This window comes from Colletotrichum truncatum (genome assembly GCF_014235925.2).
Source record: "Colletotrichum truncatum strain CMES1059 chromosome Unknown Contig_0003, whole genome shotgun sequence".
NCBI lineage: Eukaryota > Fungi > Ascomycota > Sordariomycetes > Glomerellales > Glomerellaceae > Colletotrichum > Colletotrichum truncatum.
Genome location: NW_027222400.1, coordinates 1,738,206 through 1,757,942, shown reverse-complemented (window position 1 = coordinate 1,757,942; position 19,737 = coordinate 1,738,206). Strand labels below are relative to the sequence as shown.

General features: G+C 53.7%; 4 protein-coding genes across 4 annotated transcripts; 2 read left to right on the top strand and 2 right to left on the bottom strand.

Moving 5' to 3' along the window:
- Positions 1-2,146: 2,146 nt before the first annotated feature.
- CTRU02_205359 (adenylate cyclase (protein phosphatase 2C)) lies at positions 2,147-8,561 on the top strand (the record flags this gene model as incomplete). Its single annotated transcript, XM_036722656.1, has 3 exons — positions 2,147-2,659; positions 2,931-8,315; positions 8,367-8,561. The coding sequence occupies 3 exons, from the start codon at positions 2,147-2,149 to the stop codon at positions 8,559-8,561; spliced, it is 6,093 nt and encodes a 2,030-aa protein (XP_036585553.1).
- An 843-nt stretch (positions 8,562-9,404) lies between these two features.
- Positions 9,405-11,276, bottom strand: CTRU02_205358 (Alg9-like mannosyltransferase; the record flags this gene model as incomplete). Its single annotated transcript, XM_036722655.1, has 3 exons — positions 9,405-10,687; positions 10,754-11,203; positions 11,264-11,276. 3 exons carry the CDS (start codon positions 11,274-11,276, stop codon positions 9,405-9,407), a joined length of 1,746 nt encoding a protein of 581 aa, XP_036585552.1.
- A 647-nt stretch (positions 11,277-11,923) lies between these two features.
- CTRU02_205357 (protein transport protein) lies at positions 11,924-12,444 on the top strand (the record flags this gene model as incomplete). The annotated part of the gene is made up of 3 exons (XM_070204545.1): positions 11,924-11,951; positions 12,021-12,296; positions 12,401-12,444. The coding sequence occupies 3 exons, from the start codon at positions 11,924-11,926 to the stop codon at positions 12,442-12,444; spliced, it is 348 nt and encodes a 115-aa protein (XP_070061649.1).
- A 657-nt stretch (positions 12,445-13,101) lies between these two features.
- CTRU02_205356 (ubiquitin carboxyl-terminal hydrolase) lies at positions 13,102-15,590 on the bottom strand (the record flags this gene model as incomplete). The annotated part of the gene is made up of 3 exons (XM_036722653.1): positions 13,102-15,156; positions 15,288-15,437; positions 15,552-15,590. The coding sequence occupies 3 exons, from the start codon at positions 15,588-15,590 to the stop codon at positions 13,102-13,104; spliced, it is 2,244 nt and encodes a 747-aa protein (XP_036585550.1).
- Positions 15,591-19,737: the final 4,147 nt, after the last annotated feature.

Sequence of the window (19,737 nt, the reverse complement as noted above, 5' to 3'; positions counted from 1 at the left end):
GGCTGCACACTCATGGTGGTTATTTGCCACAGGCCGCATTTGTTTGGTCTTCCACGTCCCTCTGTTGACTTCCCTTACCGAACTGCAGGTGGTAATCCTTAGCATCGACCTTCCCTACCTTACCTACCTCCAAATCTCTGTGTACCTACCTCCTACGTAGTACCTCCCACCACCACCACCCACACTCACACTGGTCTCAATGCTCATGCAACACACGCCCGTAATACTTACTACAACACACACACCTTGTGCTAGACAGCTGTCTGTCCGCCCTTACCTTACCTAGCTGCCTGCTCTGCTCGTCTTTCGTACAGGACGGACGGAGCTTCCCCTCGGCCCTACAATTTTTTTTATTTCTTTTTTGGTCTACCCCCATATTTGCGCTTGCCCCATTCTTTTTATCTCTCCTCATACTGTATCCGTATGCGACAACCAAAATATCCATCACCATTTGCGACAGCGACTGAGGCTTCTGCTCTCCTGTTTCCAGTGCATTCCGTGCAACAAACCGGCCTTCAAGTATGACATAATCGACTCAACATTTGTCTGCCCGCGTCAATCCGTTTCCGCGCACGCTTCTGTCGCCCGCACCATCACCCCCCCGACGCCGGTCCCTGTCTGACTGAATCTCCATCAACCTGAGTTTCGACTCGCCCCTCCGTATCGCGAATATCACCACCGCCCACTCTAACCCACCCTGCTCGTTTGCGTCTATCCGCTTTGGCTACGAGACCGCACCGGTGTCCCCCATTAATTTGTTGTTGTTATTCGTTTGTTTTTGCTCGCCCGCCATCTTCGGGAATGACATGGCTTTGTGCCCTCATGCGACGGCCAGGCGACAATGACGAGGAACGAGGCCGGCTCCCGCTTCAGCTCGCTGACGAGCACCAGCACCGACAGCACCCGATCCTCTTCCACTATCAGGCCCTCCTCAAACCCGTCATCGTCGGTATCGCGTAAGACACCTATACGTCTGAAGACGGATGACAACGGAGCCATAGTTGAAAGGTGAGTGTCGCGTCCCATATTGTCATGTACCCTTCCGCCATCTAGTTCCCTAGTCATCCTACCCAGTCCATCAATCAATCAATCATCCATGCTTCTTTCAAGTCAGTCCACCAGGCCAGCAGCCCACACAAGCCCACATTCTACAGTCCCTAGTCCCCAGTCAGTCGTCGTCGCCGCGTCGGGGCCACGACCTGGGCTCGAGGGCTCCTCTCTTACCTCGCCCAGATACCCACACCCGCTCTACGCATTTATTGTGCGAAAGACAGAGGGAAGTGGTAGCTTCTGTGTTTACGAGTTTGTGTGGTGGTCCTCTCCCCCCCGGTCTTTGCCCGGTGCTTGCTGGAGTGTGCGTCCCACAACAGCTTTTTCCCCCCTCTCTGGCGCGCCGCGGCCGACGTCCCGAAACCTAGTCCTAGGCGAGACACTTGGTGTAGCTTGTGCTTATTTGTGCACTACACTACCTACCACTGCGGCTGGATGTGCTGCTGTTCTGTTCTGTTACTGCGCACTGCTACAAACAATAGCAGCTCCCATATCCGTACAGCTTCCCTCCTCTGTCCCCTCCCCCTCCTCCCCCTCCCACCTCTAACAGCGCCTACCTACTCCTCTCGGTACTCTCGACCCTGAATTACCTCTTGCACCCCTCCCCTCCTCGATTGCCCTCGCCTCTGCCCCGGCTCTCTTCCTTCCCCCAGGTAAAGCTTTGTCGTCGTCACTTCGTCGGTGGAGCTACTCTGCTGTTTTCGATCCTCTCTAGTCCAGCCCAGCCCAGCTCGGCCCAGATAATCTCAGTCACCTTCCCTTCTCCTCCCTCCATGTTCCTTTTTTGACTTGTCTGCCCTTGACGAATGCACCCATAACTGACTGGTCCCTGCGTTGAACCCCCCCGTTTAGATCATTCATCAGTGATTTGAGCCCAGCCCAAACCTCTCCCACTCTTGCTTCTGCGCCGCGTGGAGCCTTGTCACCAACACCAACATCCTCCAATGTATCCGCCTTTCGCGATCACCGTCTGAGCGACTTCGCCAATTACCGTCGAGACTTGGCCGTCCTTGAGACATCCGGTGGCCGTCTTCCATCCATCCAGCAGCAACCTCCAACGGCTAATCCCTCGTCAACCTCCCAAATCGCTCCCTGGATGTCGCCCTCCAACGGCGGTGCCACCGCATCAACCTCCCAGAGCCAGCTCAATACCACCTTCTACAATGATTCGAGCGATAACCTGTCCGTTGCCTCTCAATTGTCCCCCAGTTTCCGCGCGCCCACAAACCGAATCGCACCGCAGTCTTCGGGCAGCCAGGATTCGCCTGATGCCGCGTACTTCGGTGACGAACGACGGCCTTCGCTGGCTAGCATAACGACTTTGAGCAGTCAGGGTTCCAAAACCAGCATTCGAAGAGGTGGATTGCAGAAGTTACAGGGTTTCTTTGGGGAGGAGTTTCCAGGTCGCGACGGTTCGGAAAGCAGTTTGCATTCAAGTTCCGGAAAGGACCGCACGCGCTCTTACAGTCACAGCCGTCCGACAAGAGATCGCAATTACTCCAACGCCACCGACCACCCACGAGATCGAGAAGCCTCCCCTTCCTCATCGAGGCCCAGGACACCAGTGCCGGCTCCCGAGGTTGTGCCATTTCTTTATCAAGAAGCCGATGTAAGTCCTCAACCACTTACCACTGCCTTTTTGATCTTTTCTACTATTGTTTTTCTTTTCTTTCCTTGGCTGTCGTCCCTTTCCATCACAAGAATCCTTTCCGGGCATTCCACCATTCCATCCGCACATCCGTGGTCTTGGCGCCACTACCACGCATGCGGGTATTGCGCCGCGACAAACCACAGCCTTATCTTATCTATTATGCCCTTCTCGCAGTGTAGTGCATGCAGCCCATCTTCCGTCGAGTCAAGCCTGCTAAACTTGCTTCAAGGATATTGCCAGGTACGGCGAGGCCCCAGTTAGAGACATTTTGAGCGGCCCCGACCGCGAACGTTACATGAACAACGAAAATCCCAACAACCCGCAAAACCCACCAAAGACCTCCTCATCAAGTCGCTCCGGTCATTCAATCGTGCATCTGCCCGGCCACCATCATCGCCACAACAGAAGTATCGATGATGGCAGGGCGCTTCGGCCAACTGTAAGCAGGGAAGATTCTCAAGCGAGCTTGCAGGTGCAGAACTCCCGCGAACGGAACGGTTCGGCTGCCACCGTCATGTACAACTCCAACCGATCCCGTGCCCAAAGCCCGACACCGAGCGGCGGCTACTTCAGTTCCAGACACAACCCTTCCGTTGACGGCTCAACGTCGCCTAGTAGCCAGCAACAGCCACATCCGAAGAGAAATATTTTACAGCGATTGCGGAGGAATAAGGACAAGGACGATGCAACATCTAGACTGCGCGATTTGCCCGGGTCGACTAGGTCGTTGGCCGCGAAGCCATCGCGACCCGAATTTCCCCGGCCAGAACTGTCGCCGTCCACCTTCCCCCTCAATTACGCCGGCACTGAGCCTGGCCCAGATCAGGACCCTCGATTGGCGGCCTATAACCAGCGAAACCAGACTTTTAACAACAGATTTCCCTTCTCCAAGAGCAAAGGTCGTCAACAACGGCCGACGGACATGCAAGATGAGCAGATTGGCCCCACGGACAGGCAGGCAGGCGGTCTGGGGACCGTCTTCCATTTGGATACTAACCTGAGTGACATGGAAGGCATTCTTACGAAGCCCCCGCCTCTCACACCCATGGATCATAACTTCATTACTCACATCATCGATCCCGACAAAGTCGAACCTCCTCCGGTACCCACGAAGCCCGACGCTTTGCCAGGGCCCAATGGCTCCTGGAACGCCCCAGACAGCTGGGCTGTTCGTCGTAATACTGAAGATACCACCTATCAAGCACCAGATATCGACGACATTGGCAGTCCACCTCGCCCAGAGGAGAAGATGACACCGTACTGCATCCGTATCTTCAGATCCGACGGTACCTTTGCGACTTTGTCAATGGCTCTAGACGCCAGCGTCACCGATGTGATCTCGCAACTTATTAAGAAGACGTATGCAACGGATGGATTGGAGAATTATCATATCATCTTGAAGAAGCATGATTTGGTTCGTGTCCTGGGGGCTCCCGAACGACCACTTTTAATGCAGAAGAGATTACTACAGCAAATCGGATATGAGGAGCGGGACAGAATTGAGGATGTTGGTCGTGAAGACAACAGCTACCTTTGCCGCTTCATGTTCCTGTCATCACGAGAAAGCGACTTCCATTCCGTTACGAACGATCTCGGTCTTGGACGCATACAAAAGTTTAATCATGTCGATTTGTCCGGTCGCAACCTCATCACCATCCCAATCTCTCTCTACTCCAAGGCTTCGGAAATCATTTCACTGAACCTTTCTCGCAACCTGTCTCTTGATCTTCCCCGCGATTTTATTCAGTCCTGCCAGAACTTGAGAGACATCAAATTCAACAATAACGAAGCCCGGAGGTTACCCCCTAGTCTTGGAAAGGCCGCCAAGCTCACCTATCTCGACGTTTCGAACAACCGACTCGAGCAGCTGGACCACGCAGAGCTGCACGGGCTGCAGGGAATACTCAAGCTGAACATGGCCAACAATCGCCTCAAGGCACTCCCCCAGTACTTTGGCGCCTACAGGGCGCTGCGAAACCTCAACATCTCATCTAACTTCCTGGACAAGTTCCCGCTCTTTCTCTGCGACGTCGAGAGTATGGTGGAGCTAGACCTTAGTTTCAACTCAATCAGCAGCCTGCCCGACGAGATTGGCAAGCTTCGAAATTTGGAGAAATTCGTCATCACCAACAATAGGCTGTATAACTCTCTGCCAGACGCTTTCCGCCAACTATCTGGTCTGCGAGAATTGGATATCAAGTACAATGCTATCACCAGCATCGACATCATTTCCGAACTGCCCAAACTTGAGATACTTTCCGCAGATCATAACAGCATATCACAGTTCATCGGTTCTTTTGAGAGAATCAGAAGCCTGAAACTCAATTCAAACCCCATCACCAAGTTTGAAATAATCGAACCGGTACTGACATTGAAGATGCTCAATCTCTCTCACTGCCAACTCGCAAGCATCGATGAAACTTTCAATATGATGCTTAACTTGGAGCGGCTCGTGCTCGACAAGAATTACTTCGTCTCCTTGCCTGCACATATTGGGAACCTCAGCAGACTCGAGCATTTCAGCATAGCCAACAACAACGTTGCGGAGTTGCCTACCTCTATCGGATGTCTTACCGAACTCCGCGTCTTGGATGTACGAAGAAACAACATTCGAAAGTTACCCATGGAATTGTGGTGGGCGAACAAGCTCGAGACCTTGAACGCGTCTTCCAACATTTTGGAAAACTTCCCTAAGCCAGCCTCCAGACAACCCCGGCCAGCGGGTGAAGAGACTCAGACACCAGCGGCTGTTAGCAAGCCCAATCCTATGAACAGTCTCCCTCAGATCCCTGTGGATGATTCTCCAGACTCCAGGAGACCTAGCCAGAACTCGTCCACCACCTTGCTGAGCGTTGGCCCATCACCAGTACCAGGCAGTGCCGATAGGAAGAGCTCGGTCGTATCAGTGTACGGTAAAGGTGGTAGGAAGACTTCCGTGATGTCCAGATCAACCTCGGCAGGTAATATTGCGGCTACGACGCCGCCAGCCGTAAGGAAAGATTCTAGTTTGTCGTCAAGACTCTACACGACTTTTGCAGGTTCTTTGCGGAACCTTTACTTGGCCGAAAACAAGCTCGATGACGAGGTCTTTGACCAAATCACCATGCTCAACGAACTTCGTGTACTTAATCTTTCGTGGAACTATATTAACGATATGCCACAAAGATCGATCAAAAGCTGGCCGCAGATGGTGGAGCTGTACCTGTCTGGTAACGAGCTGACGACGTTACCGGCTGATGACCTCGAGGATGCCAGTCTTCTGCAGGTGTTGCACATCAACGGGAACAAGTTTACGAACCTGCCGGCCGATATATCCAGGGCCAAGAAGCTTGCGGTATTGGACTGCGGCAGCAACTCCCTCAAGTATAACATTTCCAACGTTCCGTACGACTGGAACTGGAACTTGAACCCCAACCTGAGATACCTCAACCTGTCAGGCAACAAACGTCTAGAGATCAAGCAAACCGTTGTAGGCCCTACCGCGGCTAACCGAGAGCAGCTCGCCGACTTTAGCAGACTTCTGAACCTCAGGGTTCTGGGTCTCATGGATGTCACTCTCACACAGCCTACCATTCCCGACCAGAGTGAGGATCGCCGTGTGCGAACGTCCGGTTCGCTTGCCGGTCACCTACCATACGGCATGGCCGACACCCTGGGCAGGAACGAGCACCTCTCAACCATTGATCTCGTGGTTCCTCGTTTCAACTCTTCGGAGACCGAGACATTGTTGGGCTTGTTTGACGGTCAGGCGCTCTCAAGTGGAGGGTCTAAAATTGCCAAGTACTTGCATGAGAACTTTGGTCACATTTTTAGCATGGAGCTGAAGGGCCTCAAGACGCGTCTTAACGAAACACCCGTCGATGCTCTCAGACGAGCCTTCTTGTCACTGAACAAGGACCTGGTCACCATTGCAATACAGCACACCGAGGAGCGTTCTCAAAAGACGCATAGGGGCTCTGCGCAACCCGTTGTACTCAGCAAAGAAGATCTCAACTCTGGCGGTGTTGCCACTGTTGTGTACCTGCAGAACACTGAGCTTTATGTCGCCAATGTTGGTGACGCACAGGCCATGCTTATCCAAACGGACGGCTCCCACAAGATTCTCACCAAGAAACATGATCCTGCGGAGCCGACTGAGCGCCAACGCATCCGTGAAGCCGGTGGGTGGGTGTCCCGTAACGGTAGACTCAATGACCTTCTGGAGGTATCTCGAGCTTTCGGCTACGTGGACCTCATGCCGGCAGTCCAGGCCGCACCGTACGTCAGCAACATTACCATCCGAGAGCAAGACGACATCATCTTGATCGCCACCCGGGAATTTTGGGAGTACTTGGATCCCGCTTTGGTCGTCGACTTCGCTAGGCAGGAGCGAGGGGATCTGATGCGGGCATCGCAGAAGCTTCGTGATCTGGCCATTGCCTACGGCGCCACGAACAAGATCATGGTAATGATGATGAGTGTTGCAGATCTCAAGAGAAGAGTGGAACGATCGAGACTTCATCGTGGACAGAGCATGTCGTTGTACCCGTCGGGTGTTCCCAACGATCTTCAACAGCTTCCGCGCAGAGGCAAGAGAAACAAGGGTGACGTGCTTGACTCAACCCTACAACGACTTGAAGCTGAGATCCCAGCACCAACTGGCAACGTGTCTATTGCATTCACCGATATCAAGAACTCAACCACGCTGTGGGAGATGTATCCAGCCGCAATGAGATCCGCCATCAAACTGCATAACGAGGTCATGCGTAGACAACTACGGAGAATCGGCGGATATGAGGTCAAGACTGAAGGAGATGCATTTATGGTGTCGTTCCCTACGGCCACTTCAGCACTTCTTTGGTGTTTCGCCGTTCAAATGTCGCTATTGGACGTCAACTGGCCTTCCGAAGTCCTCAACTCTGTTTCTTGTCAACCGTTATATGACAAGGACAACGCCTTGATCTTCAAGGGTCTTTCCGTTCGCATGGGCATCCACTATGGCGAAGCCGTCAGCGAGATGGACCCGGTCACTAGGCGTATGGACTACTTCGGACCCATGGTTAACAAGGCATCCCGTATATCCTCGGTAGCAGACGGTGGCCAGATCACCGTCTCTTCTGACTTCATCTCGGAGATACAGCGTTGTCTGGAGAACTACCAGGATACGGATAGGAACAATTCAGCTGGCTCGGAGGACACGTTCGATGATGACCAGGGCTTTGCCGCAACAATCCGCAAGGATTTGCGGTCTCTGAGCTCTCAGGGTTTCGAGGTTAAGGAGATGGGCGAGAAGAAGTTGAAGGGTCTTGAAAATCCCGAAGTGGTATACTCGCTCTACCCACACGCACTTGCGGGCCGTATCGAGCATCACCAGCAACACGAGACACGCACTGAGGTTGACAAGCCCGCAATCTTGCAAGCAGGCAGTGAGCTGGCATTCGACACGGAGTCGATCTGGGCTCTTTGGCGCGTCAGCTTAAGATTAGAGATGTTGTGCAGCTCTCTGGAAAATGTGTCCGGGCGTGGCTTACAACCACCAGAGACGGAGTTGTTGGAAAGGATGAAGCACCGTGGTGGTGAAGTGACGGAGAGATTCTTGCTCAACTTTATGGAACATCAAGTGAGCAGGATAGAGGTAAGCCAGGGAAAGCCCATCCTCGAGATGCTTTACTAACAATAGTACCAGACTTGCGTCACGTCGTTGTCGCTTCGTCATATAATGATGGGCAATGCCCCCCTCGAACAGTTGGAGGACTTGCGGTCTCCTATGAATGATATTCTCGACCAAGTCGCCAAACAGATGGCTGAGCTAGCAAGATACAAGGCCTTGTACGGTGAACTGAGCGACACAGACCACGGAAGTGACACGGAACAGGAGTAGTGCGGCGAGCGTTCCTTGATTCATGATTCTCATGCGGCGGCTTAACTTATATAATATACCTACGGCGTAAGACGGTATTCCGTCAACAACGATCTAACACCTGGATACCCGATTCTTTCGAAGGGGGGAGACGGCGCTCTGATATACTTATTCCATTACTGTATGATGCGATTACGACACCGAAACAGTTCTAGCGAGAAGCGGTTTGGCGCCTGCTTTCCGGGCTCGGAGCAAACACCTGTTGGTTTCATTGGTTCAGGGGAGTTTCAACTCGGAGAGAGCAGCCGTGTCTTGAGGGGCAAGACCGGACAACCATGGAAGAGGTGCATGTTGGGTGCAGGGAATTACTTCTGGTTCTTGTGCATGTGACTGTGTAGGCATGAAAAGGAGGCAAAGTCAAGAGTCACCTGGATGCTTTATTCAAGAACAAAAAAAGTGTGTGTATATGTGGTATCGGTTCGTATTGGGAGGAGACGGATTGGATGTTGGAGGGATTCCCGGATAGGCCTTGGGGGGGGCCGGGAGAAACAAGGCTTATTGTGGCTGCCTTGCGGTAGGATAGTGTTTGCTTTTTTTTTTTTTTTTTGCTTAAAAAAAAGAGAGAGCCGGAGCTCAAAGCCACGGCGTTGGAATGATTGGTTTCCCTCTTCTTCTTCCATGACATGATGCTGATGACGATGATCTCATTGTTGGCGTAGATGTTGATGATGAATTGGTGAGCGAAGAAAGTCAGTGAGGCTAACTTCAACTTTGTGCCATTTGAATGGATTGATTATTGCCATGCTATTTAAATACAAACGCAGCAACTATAAATCTCTAAAGTGGATGGATAGTGTCACACAATCATTGAGATACGATGCGCGCGCCGGCGCCGGCCTCTTTTATCCGCTTCAAAATCCGGATCCGCGGCTCCATGCGCGGCCCAACCCACCAACCACCCGTCAACTTGCGGACCTGATCGCGTAACCTCTTCACTAACAAGCCCCGGCCCAGAACCTTTTCTCCCGCTTCCTCGTCCTCTCCAGCCCCCGAAGCCACCTTGGCGCCGGGCCGAAGCACCTCGATACCTGCGTACCCTTGCACGACGCCGACTGTGTCCCACTGACCCCCCTTCACGGACGCAGGGTCCTCGGCCAGGACGTAGTCGAAACGTGACCAGAAGCCAGGGTCGGCGAGGACAGACTTGTCCTCCGTCTTGTCGAAGGTGAGGACGGGAACGGCGGCGGCGGTCTTGGCGTCGCTGTTGAGGCTGTTCTCGAGCGCGCGCGAGTGGGGGTTCCGTGGCAGGCCGGCGCGGTTCTGGCCGAAGAGGGTGACGCCCGTCATGCAGCTCAACACGTCTGTGTGGACGGCGGTGACGGAGGAACTGGCGGGGCTGCGGCCGCGGGTGGGGCCGGGGCCGACGAGGGTGTGGAGTTGGCGTAGGGCGTCGCCGCCGGGGTAGTTCAGGGAGGAGAGGAGGAGCATGGCCGTCGAGGCGGCGAAGGCGGCGACAACGCTGAGGCAGAGGACTAGGGAGGCGAGGGCGAAGAGCGGGGATTTGGCGCGGCGGGAAAAGATGAAGTTTGCGCCTTGGGCTGCGGCCGCCGTCAATGGTGGGACGGCGTAGAAGATGAAGCGGGCTTCTTTGTGCGGTTGGATGGAGTAGATTGCTACGAATAGCAGAGAGGGGATGACGAGGCCGCGGGCCACGCGGGAAGTCGCGGGCTGCGTGAGGGCCAAGGGGATCAGAAGGACAATGGTCAGAGGGTTGACGAGCAGGCGCGGGAGGGCGGAAGTGAAGTAGAAGTGCCAGGGCGAGACGCCCCAGTTGGAGGAGGAGCCGAGGACGGCATTGTAGTAGAAGCCCCAGAGCTCGGGCCAGAGGGGCTTTTGCCAGAAGTAAGAGTCCAGGGGGACGGAGACGACGAGGGCGACGGTGAAGCTGACGAGGAAGGGGCGCACGAGACGCAGGATCGTTGTTTGGCCTGCGAGGAGGAGGTATAGGCCCGTTGTCGCGAGGAGGACGGCGACCTCAGAGCGGAAGATGGCGGCGGCGAAGACGAGGAGGGAAATGGAGACGCGCTGCCGCGGCGACCAGGCCTGGGGGTCAGGGTGGGGGAGGAGGTTTGCTGCGGCGAGGGTTGCTGGGAGTGTGTTAGTCTAGTTTCTGAGGGGGGTAAGGCAGTAAGAGTGATGGTAAAGAGACGTACTCAACGCGAAGGCAAACATATTGGGCAGCGTACGTGATGCGTAGAAGATAATGTGGAACTGGCTCGCGAGCAGCAGAACCCACCATCTCTGCACACCAACACCCAGCCCCTTACCGAGGCCGCGAGCGAAGACGATGAGGACAGCGGCGTTGGCGAGGCCCAGCAGTGCGCGGACGACCAGCTGGGCATGGGCGAACCCGACAACGCTAACGAGAGGCCCGCCCACACCGGCGAGGAGGACGGGGCCGACGAAAGTGCGGGGCACGGCGCCGGGGAAGTCGAAGTGGTCGTAGGAGGCCCGAAGACGGGCGGCAACATCGTGGGTTGGTGTGCCATAGACGAGGACGTCGTGTGTGGCTTGGATGTTGAAGGATTCCTCGACCTTTGTGTCCGGGGCCAGGAGCAGGTGTATGGTTATGAGAGAGGGTATAAGACCCAAAAGGAGGAAATCTGTTTGTTGGTGTTAGTCTATCTACTTTGATATGAGAAAGGTGAACTTTGATCGGTTACCTAGAAGCTTCATTGTAAGAATGGTCGGAGTTTATTGAGTGCTAAAGGAGTGAAAAGGAACGTGGGGAAAAGGGGAACCCAGTTTGGTTTATTTCATTGCCAACCGTCAAAAGAGGAAAAGAAGGAGAAGAAAGCGCCTTCGAGAAGGTTAGAAGCTCAGGTTATGAAACGACTTGCCCTGTGCTTTCATCTCAATGCTGTTCGTTCGTCCGTCGATATTCTCACGAACTTCCTTCTCATTAGAGCAAGTGAAATTGTAAGCTGTCGTCTCGCACCTACCCACCAGAGCACTGAGTGTCCGTGCTCGGCCCAGCACTTTTATGCTGGCTGCGACAAAACAGAGCTGTGGACAGCTCGCTAAATGGTTCGTACACCAACCACCTAAAGCCTATCCGTATCTGCGCGCTCCTGTGCCTCAGAACAGGGATCCTTTTTCGGAACGGATCAAATCAAACCCTCTCCACCGTCATCCTCCCTCGCACACAGACACCGCGGAAGCTCTGGACAGCGCAGCGCCAACGCTATCACCACCTGGCTCTAAATTCCAGGCTTCAACTGCCACAGTTGGCAAAACCCCCCCTCCAACGATCGCAAAAACAGAACAAAACAACCAGCTCTCACCGCCCGCGCCGGCTCATACCTAGATAACCAACTGTCAAGATGTATATCCTAGGAAACTTTCTCTACAGTAGGTCTACTTGGCCGCGGCCGCTTCCCTCAGGAGCTTGTACTAACGCATGTGTTCTTCCCCCTCCAGTTGCCGTCCTCCTCATCAACGCCATCGCCGTCCTCTCCGAAGATCGCTTCCTCGCACGCAGTACGAAATCGCCCCCTTCCCCTCGTCTCCCTTTCCAAACCCTTCAGTCTCTCTTCTCTTGGCAATTCAATGGAATGCGCCTAGCTGACTTGGACACCAACAAAACAGTCAACCTCTCACCATCCTCCTACGACCCTGCCTTCGGCCAGAGCACCGATGCCAGCGTCAAGGCGAAGATTATCAACCTGATTGCGAGCGTGCGCACGCTCATGAGAAGTATGTGCATAGATATATACCCCTCCCGGTTTCTCTAGCACGAGTCCCGCTTCTCCTAGGTCGCTGACAACTTACCTTCCCTCCCCCTTTAGTACCGTTAATAGCGATCAACACCCTCATCATCCTGTACGAGCTCATCCTCGGTTAAGACGAAGAGACGGCGCAAACTGCTTTTTTTTGTATCATACGACTCGAGCCTTCCACAGCATGGCATCATGGTAACGAACCGGCGTTGGGGGGAATGAATGAAAGCGGGTGGTTTTGGTCGTCAAAGGGGCGCCAGCCATTGCCCTAGGGGTAAAACATGAAAAAGACTACGGGCAATTTTGCAGATGTAATGTCAAAACTAGTTGGGCAAGGGTAAAATGCTTTCAATTATTCCAACCCAGAGACTGGCTCCTTGGAGCTGTTCAGCTCTCGATCTTTAGTGCTGTCGGCCATTGGCTACGTCTTGCGCTATCGTACAGTCCGACTTGACGCCGGGGAAAGCAACGCTCAAGATGCCATCGTCACAAATGTCCCTGCTCGCCTTCATTAGGTGAAGAAAGAGAAAACAGAAAGAAAGTAAAAACACTATTATCCAAGCACACCACACCATGCTCGGGTATCTGCTCGCGCCAAGAGTCATCACTCTCCTACCCTCCCGGAAGCTCTTCATGTAACTGGTCGCGACTTGCGCCAGGGCAAGCCATGTACTGTTCATCGTACAGAACTCCGCCCCTCGACTCCTAATTTTGATATATGTACTGGAAAACGAAACCGAACCCTTCAGATAAGTCATAAAAAGAATATTTCATGCGCCGCCTCATGAGAGCAAGTTGCCACTCTTCTTCCGTCCAAGGTTGAAACTGAATCGCTCCTTCAACTCCTTGGGTTTGTCCGGCTGGTTGGCCACTCCTTCGGTGCCATTGTGTCCGTTCTCTGATGGCTTATTCGGCTCTCCCTTATCTTTATCCTTGCTAAGGAATCCGAAGCTCTTGCGGCTCATCGATTTGCTTGCCCGGCTGGATCTGTTGAGGAAGCTGGTTGTGCCAGAGGGCTCTTTCTTCTTTGCCTCTTCTTCTGCCGTCTTCTGGCTCGCCTCAATGGCCTTGCGCAGCTCTTCCTGTTCTCTCTGGTGGGCCTCTCTCCTTCTAGCCATGGTTTCGCGTCTTTGCTTCTCTTCCTCCTTGACCCTGTCCTTTTCAGCCTGCTTTCGGGCTTTCTCCGCAGCTTCCTGCTCCTTCTTCTCACGCTTCTTGTCGTCTTTTGACTTTTCTGTCTTCACCGCTGTGTTGGATCTGGCAAGACTTGATGGAATGGTAGGCGCCGCAGGAGTGACAGGCGTAGCCGGTACTTGAGGGACAGTCTCCGGAGGCGGAATGTCCACTTTGCCTGGTGCAGTCTGTGCGTGGGCGAGACTGGGCATTGGATCACGCTCTTCCACGGGGCTGATAGGCTGCGTGAATTGCTTGGAGAGTGGTGTCGTGCCATTTGCCTGGCCATTCTCGTGTGCGACATTGGCAGCCTCGCTCGCGATCTTGACCTCCTCCAAGCCCTCAGCCTCCATCTCAGCCTGCACCTTCTCGAAGGTGGTTTCTTGGTAAAAGAGAACATAGGCACAAGCCATGCCAGGCTTGTCGCCAAAAAAGTTACGCACGAAGTGCTTGTCGACAGGCTCCACCATCTCGTCGTCGAAGAGAACCCAACCCCGATCCTTGGTTTTGATGACTGACACGTAGTGGCCGTGATAGGCATTGCCTCCAATGTGGACGACAACGGCGTACAGCTCGTACAATCGGTCAGGGTCCTCGGCGTCGTCGGTAGTGTTGAACATACGCAGATGGTAAGGGTACACGACCCGATGGAAGAGCTTCTGTAGCCGGCTATAATCCTCAGTGTATTTAAAACGCTTCAAATGCAGTGCCAAGACCTTGGGTAATCTCTTGATCTTCATTCGCTTTTCAGCCTCTTGAAGACCGCCGCAATGATCGCAGTGGAATTTGTTGCGCTCGCATAGCATTTCTTCAGCGGAGAACTTGCGCAAGCATGACGTTACTGATGAATGCTCTTCCAAGTCAATCGACAAGTCAAGGAACGTCTCGTCTCTTTGCGAAGCCGTCTCGCAAGTCAGACATTTCGTTTCCGATGTCAAGACACCCTCGAAAATGTCATGGACCCAGCCCGTTCCTGGAGAGCCCAACCCGTTGGCCGGTCGGTTGATAAGGCTGGTAGCTCCGAGAGCGTTCTCCACAGACTGAACCAGGCCGTCTTTGTTCTCGGCCACTCGCTCTTGGATTCGTCTCGCGTTGGTCTCAACGTTGGAAATGACGTCGTTCAACACAAGGCCGTAGAATTCGTGAGCGTCCTGGTGCATTGAGTTTCGGAACATTTCATTGTCTCGCTTGAAAATCTCGAGAAACCGCTGTGGGCTAAGAACGCCTGTTCTGGTGTTGCTCTCGATAAGAGCCTGAAATATGTCTTTAAGGCCGGTAAATGTGCACTCATCCATGCCATATGCCAACTGGTTTTCCTGCGCCAGTTCCAAAATCGGGCCTTTGATCATGGCCTGCTTTTTCTTGTATTCAGGCGAATCGGGCTTGTCTTCTGGTCGTGTGGGGGGCGCACCCGGAGGTGGCAATCCTGCCATTGTTGCCTGTCTGCGCTTCATCGACTCCGAGGCACTCAACCCTTTTTGCTTCGCGCCGGGGGTATTGGGTGGTTCTTTCGCAGCTGGCGGCCGGATGGTCACGTTAACCTTTGGCCGGGTCCCGTTCGGGGTATCGGTAGGCGACAGAGGCGGATAGTTAACAACATGGTCTCGAAAGGATTCGGAATAAAAGAGTGCCTGTACGATAGAGTTGCAGTAACTATTAACAGGTTAGCAGTGAGGCCGTGGGGAAGGCGACAACGCCGCATACCAAGTATTTCCAAACTTTACGGTTCGTCAGCAATCGTTGTCTCGGAAAAGCCGGTGCAGAGCCCCAGCCCCGGTGGGGTTTGAAGACTTACATTCTCGAGACCGAAGAACTTGTCAGTGCCGTCTTCCCTCAAAGGACCGGCGTTCTGCAGCATCTTCTCCAAGGGAGTCAGCTCGGGGGCTGGCTCTTCCTTGCCGGTCTTCTTGCTCGGCGCATCTTTGGTCGCTGGGGTTGTGGTTGTCTGGGAGGCGGGGTCTCTGTCAGTAAAGCAGCCACATACGCGGCAGAATAACGACCGAGATCCAAAAGGTAACAAACAAAAGGCAATATCCATTCGAGGGGGGGTTGGACATACATTTCCCGAGCCTTTCAGCTTGTTGAAGAAGCCGGCCATATTGGCGACTTCACGTGGGGGTATGATCAGGTGGCGGTAGTGTGATAAATTGTAGGTGGTATATGCGCGAGACAAGCTCACGGGGGCCGAGCAAACGGAATGAACCCCAGCATGCGACAGGCAATTGGACTTGAGATGAAGGCGTAAGTAGGAATAGAGCGCGTGAGAGAGGTGTAATGGTGAGTTTTGGAGGATTCGAGCGACGGGCGCGACTGTGGCACAGAGAAGTTACGGGGTCGTTTGGTCGGTAATTCGGCCGAAGATGCGGTTGGTCTGTGGAGGAGGGACGACAGAGGAGAGATGAATGTCAGGGGAGATTGATAGCGGACGGTGGTGGAAGCAGCATTTGCCGGAACAGACAATGGAGACCAAGCCGTGTTGGCAACGATGAAAGAGGGAGGAGAGATTGGTAATTGGGGGGATGGAGAAAACAGCAACAGCCGTAACAGCTGGCCACAAGAAGGAGACTGGGAGTGAGAGAGGGATTTGGACTTGGGGTCCTGGGGTTGAGGAAGCAAGAGCAAGGAGGATGGAGGCGAGTTTGTGGGTTGGGACAGGAAGGAACAGGATTGGATAGAGAAGGGCGCGCGACAAAGTACTCCGTGTACGGCTCAGCAAGTAGCGGCAGGAGGAGCAGCAGCAGCAGCAGTAGCCAGCAGCGACGGGGGTGGAATGGAGGCGCCAGAGAGACGGTGCTGCGGGACGGCGACAGCGACAACGACAGCGACAAGCAAAAAAGGACGGGCTAGTACTATGTGGTAGGTCACTAATCGGCGGTTGCTGGTGGTGGGGGAAAGGACGAGGAGGGGACCCACTAGGCAGTCCACAATCGACGGTGTCAGTGGAGGGAAGGTGGAGGACGTTGGAAGGAATCGAAGGGTTGCAACGCACAGAAGGGGGCTAGTTCGTCCGCGAGTGCAGGGCTAGACAGGCCAGACATGGGGTTTCCGACCAGGGTTGGCATGGAGGAGGCATGGAGGCAGGTGCGCGGTACCTCACTGGAGTCTATTACGGCGTTTGCAGGGCAATTAGGAGAAGGGGAGCAGGAAAAGGGCAGACCGGGAGGCTGGATGGAGACAGGCACCCAATCCACCATCCAACTCTGGAGTGATTCCGTACCCCAGGCAAAGGAAAAGGCATTAAAGTCTGGTGGCTGGCGACATTGGCAGATCAAGAAATTCACATCCGTTCGTAAAGAGAGGAAGAGAAGGAAAAAAAATATTGAAGAAAAAGGAGACAGAATCTGTACAATTAGCAATGCGCATGCCACCCAAGTCTATCAATATCTGTCCTACCAATTCTGTCTTCTAGTTATGCACATCTTATTTTCTCTCTCATTTATTTTCCATTCCTAACCAGCCTGGGCTTTTTGCCTGCCAGTACCACAGCCTTTGACGCTGGGGGTGCCTGGCAGCAGTTCGGGGACCAGTACGTTGCCAGTGGTTGGCTGGAGAGGCGAAGGCGAGAAGGGGGAAGGGACCGGGTACACTAACAGGTAACCGATAGCGACGACTGCGTGTTGGATTTTCCCCGTTTGTATCTCTACCAGCATCCCATCGAAGTAGGTGTGTCAGACGACGTTATATCTGGCTTGATCTTGCCCCCGGGGGACTTCTACCTGTCTGGCCGCCCATGTAAGACAAGAGACTACGGCTGGCCTGTCCGCCATGTTATCTCCTCGTGGCCTGACCGATGGTGACTACATTGGATTAGGGCAATCAATGTTCTGCAGGGCGCCAGCGACCCATCACCTATCACTGATGGCTGACCTACGCGGTCTAGGCAGACAGGAGAACATACTGGTTGCACTATGTAGGGGCGAGGCGGAAACAAGCTTAGCCTTTCACGCACAACCAGCTGCAGAACGACGCTTCCATGTCTGTTCCATCTGTAGGGCCAACCCTTCTGCGCAGGACTATGAAAATTTACTAGCAGTAGTCTTGGTCTTTGGTCTTAGTCCTACGTCCTACCACCCACCCCAAAAGCTGAATCCGCTTTTTTTTCTTCCCCTTTACTCGGCGGGAACGTAATCTCCTCGGATTGGACTTCCGTTTGACACCGACGACAGGAAATGTCCATTCTTCTCTGCTCTTTTTTTGGCCCTTGGGGCATTTAGGTGAGGGGTTGGAAGTCGGGATTAACCCGCACCTACCAAGACCAAGACTCAAGGAAGCATTGCTGATAGCTTCAAAAGTACCTACCGTGGGTGTGGTTCCTGCCCACCTTTTTCCATCCACACGCGCTGCTTACCAACATCAAGGCACGGAGCACATAACAGCCTGACATGCGAGTACCCTGCCATGCCACCACCCTCGTTCTCCTCCGCACTTTTTACCCACCTTGTGCAGTCACCAGTGACCAGGTGCAGAACAGGCCTGTCGGCTCGTCGTCTCCAGTCGCCTCCAGCCTCCAGGACGTAGAGTGCGGGAGGAGGTACGTACTCCGGCCTTCCCTTTTTTTTTCTTTTTCTTTTTCTTTTTTTTTCCTCATTGGTTCTGCTCGAACTTTCCTGCCTTTTGTTGGTAAGGCAAGAGAAGACTGAGAACCAGCCTACCACCCAGCATGTTAGAAGCAGCTTGTTCGAGCTGTGAGACGAGGACAATCCTTACTCCGCTGTGTCAACTGGGGTTGAATAAGAAGGAAAAGGGTTATACAAAAATAAAAACAAAGAGGAAGGGAGAGGTCCAGATCAGATACCTGTACTCCGTCCTCCGGTATCAGTACCCCATCACCCAAACAAAAAGAAATAGGGCGGCCTGTCTCCCCCATCGGTTAGCGTTCGCAGCTTCCGTCACTGACACGACGGACCGTTTAAACGCCGCTTAAAACAGTAGCAGTGCAGCCATGTTCTTTCTTGTCTTGTCTCGCTGCTAATTGGGACCCAACGCCGCCGATCTACTTAGCCGGGAGGCCTGTGTTTATTGTTCACCCCCCCCGTTCAGTCAACCTCGAGCCAACAAACGATGCCAGATCTGCGCCTCCAATTCTCCTTTTTTGGTAGTCTTGTACGTCTTTGTAGGTCAACATTTTATGACCACGACCCCTAAGGTCCAGACAACAGACGACCGCCCGTCAATCTTCGCCTTGACCCCCTTCCTCATCAGAGGATTTACTGTGCCCTGCGGCACAGAAGTGACCGAAGCAAATCTCACATGACGTGGGGGCCAGAAACGGCCGGAATGCCTACTGCAAAAGAAGCTGCCCAAAACAAACCCGCCCCCAGAAGAAGAGGAGAAATCCACGGCTGTCCCACCATAACTTGTCCCTGGATCGGTGACCATGATCTGGAACTCTGCTCAGCTCGCCATCCAAACGCCAAAACAGCCATTATCCAAGGGTAACCAAGTAAGATAGGGTTATCGCTGTTACTTGTTCATTCAGTCAGTCTTTTTTCTCTTCGTGTCTAAATATTTTTTCCCTCACTTCCGTGCTGTGTACACTTTTGCCGACCAAACCTACGTTAGCTTACTTCCTTGAAGCCAGCCCCAACGCCTCGCACACGCTTTACTGCTGAATCGGGTATGAGGGCTATCTCCTTGGTCATCTATTTGGTGGGAAAAAACATCCGTTGGCTTTACATCCGTAGCCGACACACCAAACACTCTAGCTGCCGGCATCCAATCCGCATTCTCTCTCCACCCCCGGACTCAAAAGAGAAAGGCAGTCACGCCTTGAGTCGTTGGTGTTCCAGGCTCTTGTGTTGATGACGATCGATGAGACGGACATCGTCCAGGACAGGCACTCTGCGACCATGTCTTGACACGGCTAGCCACCTTGGCCAGCTGGAGTCCCGGATTTCCCACCTTCTCCTCTGCCGGGTCCTTGTCTTCATCGTTCTCCATTTTCGTTCTTGTGGGTTGTCGCCGCAGACCGTGCGCCTCGCACCAGTGCCTTGCACGGCATGGCTTCTCCTCACTCAAACAAGGGCCCCTCTCTATCCCAGGGTTGTAAGTTGCAAACGCGACGCAACGTAACGCAACTACACCCGCCTTACCTGAAGATAGCAGATTCGTCGCAACAACGGTGGACATACTGCACACCAATAAGGGGGCTTACAGATGCCCCAAACCAAACCCCATCTCATGGGTGGTTACCAGCGCCGACTGGCCAACCTGTCAGGTCAGACCAGACCCCAGGCCCTAGCTCT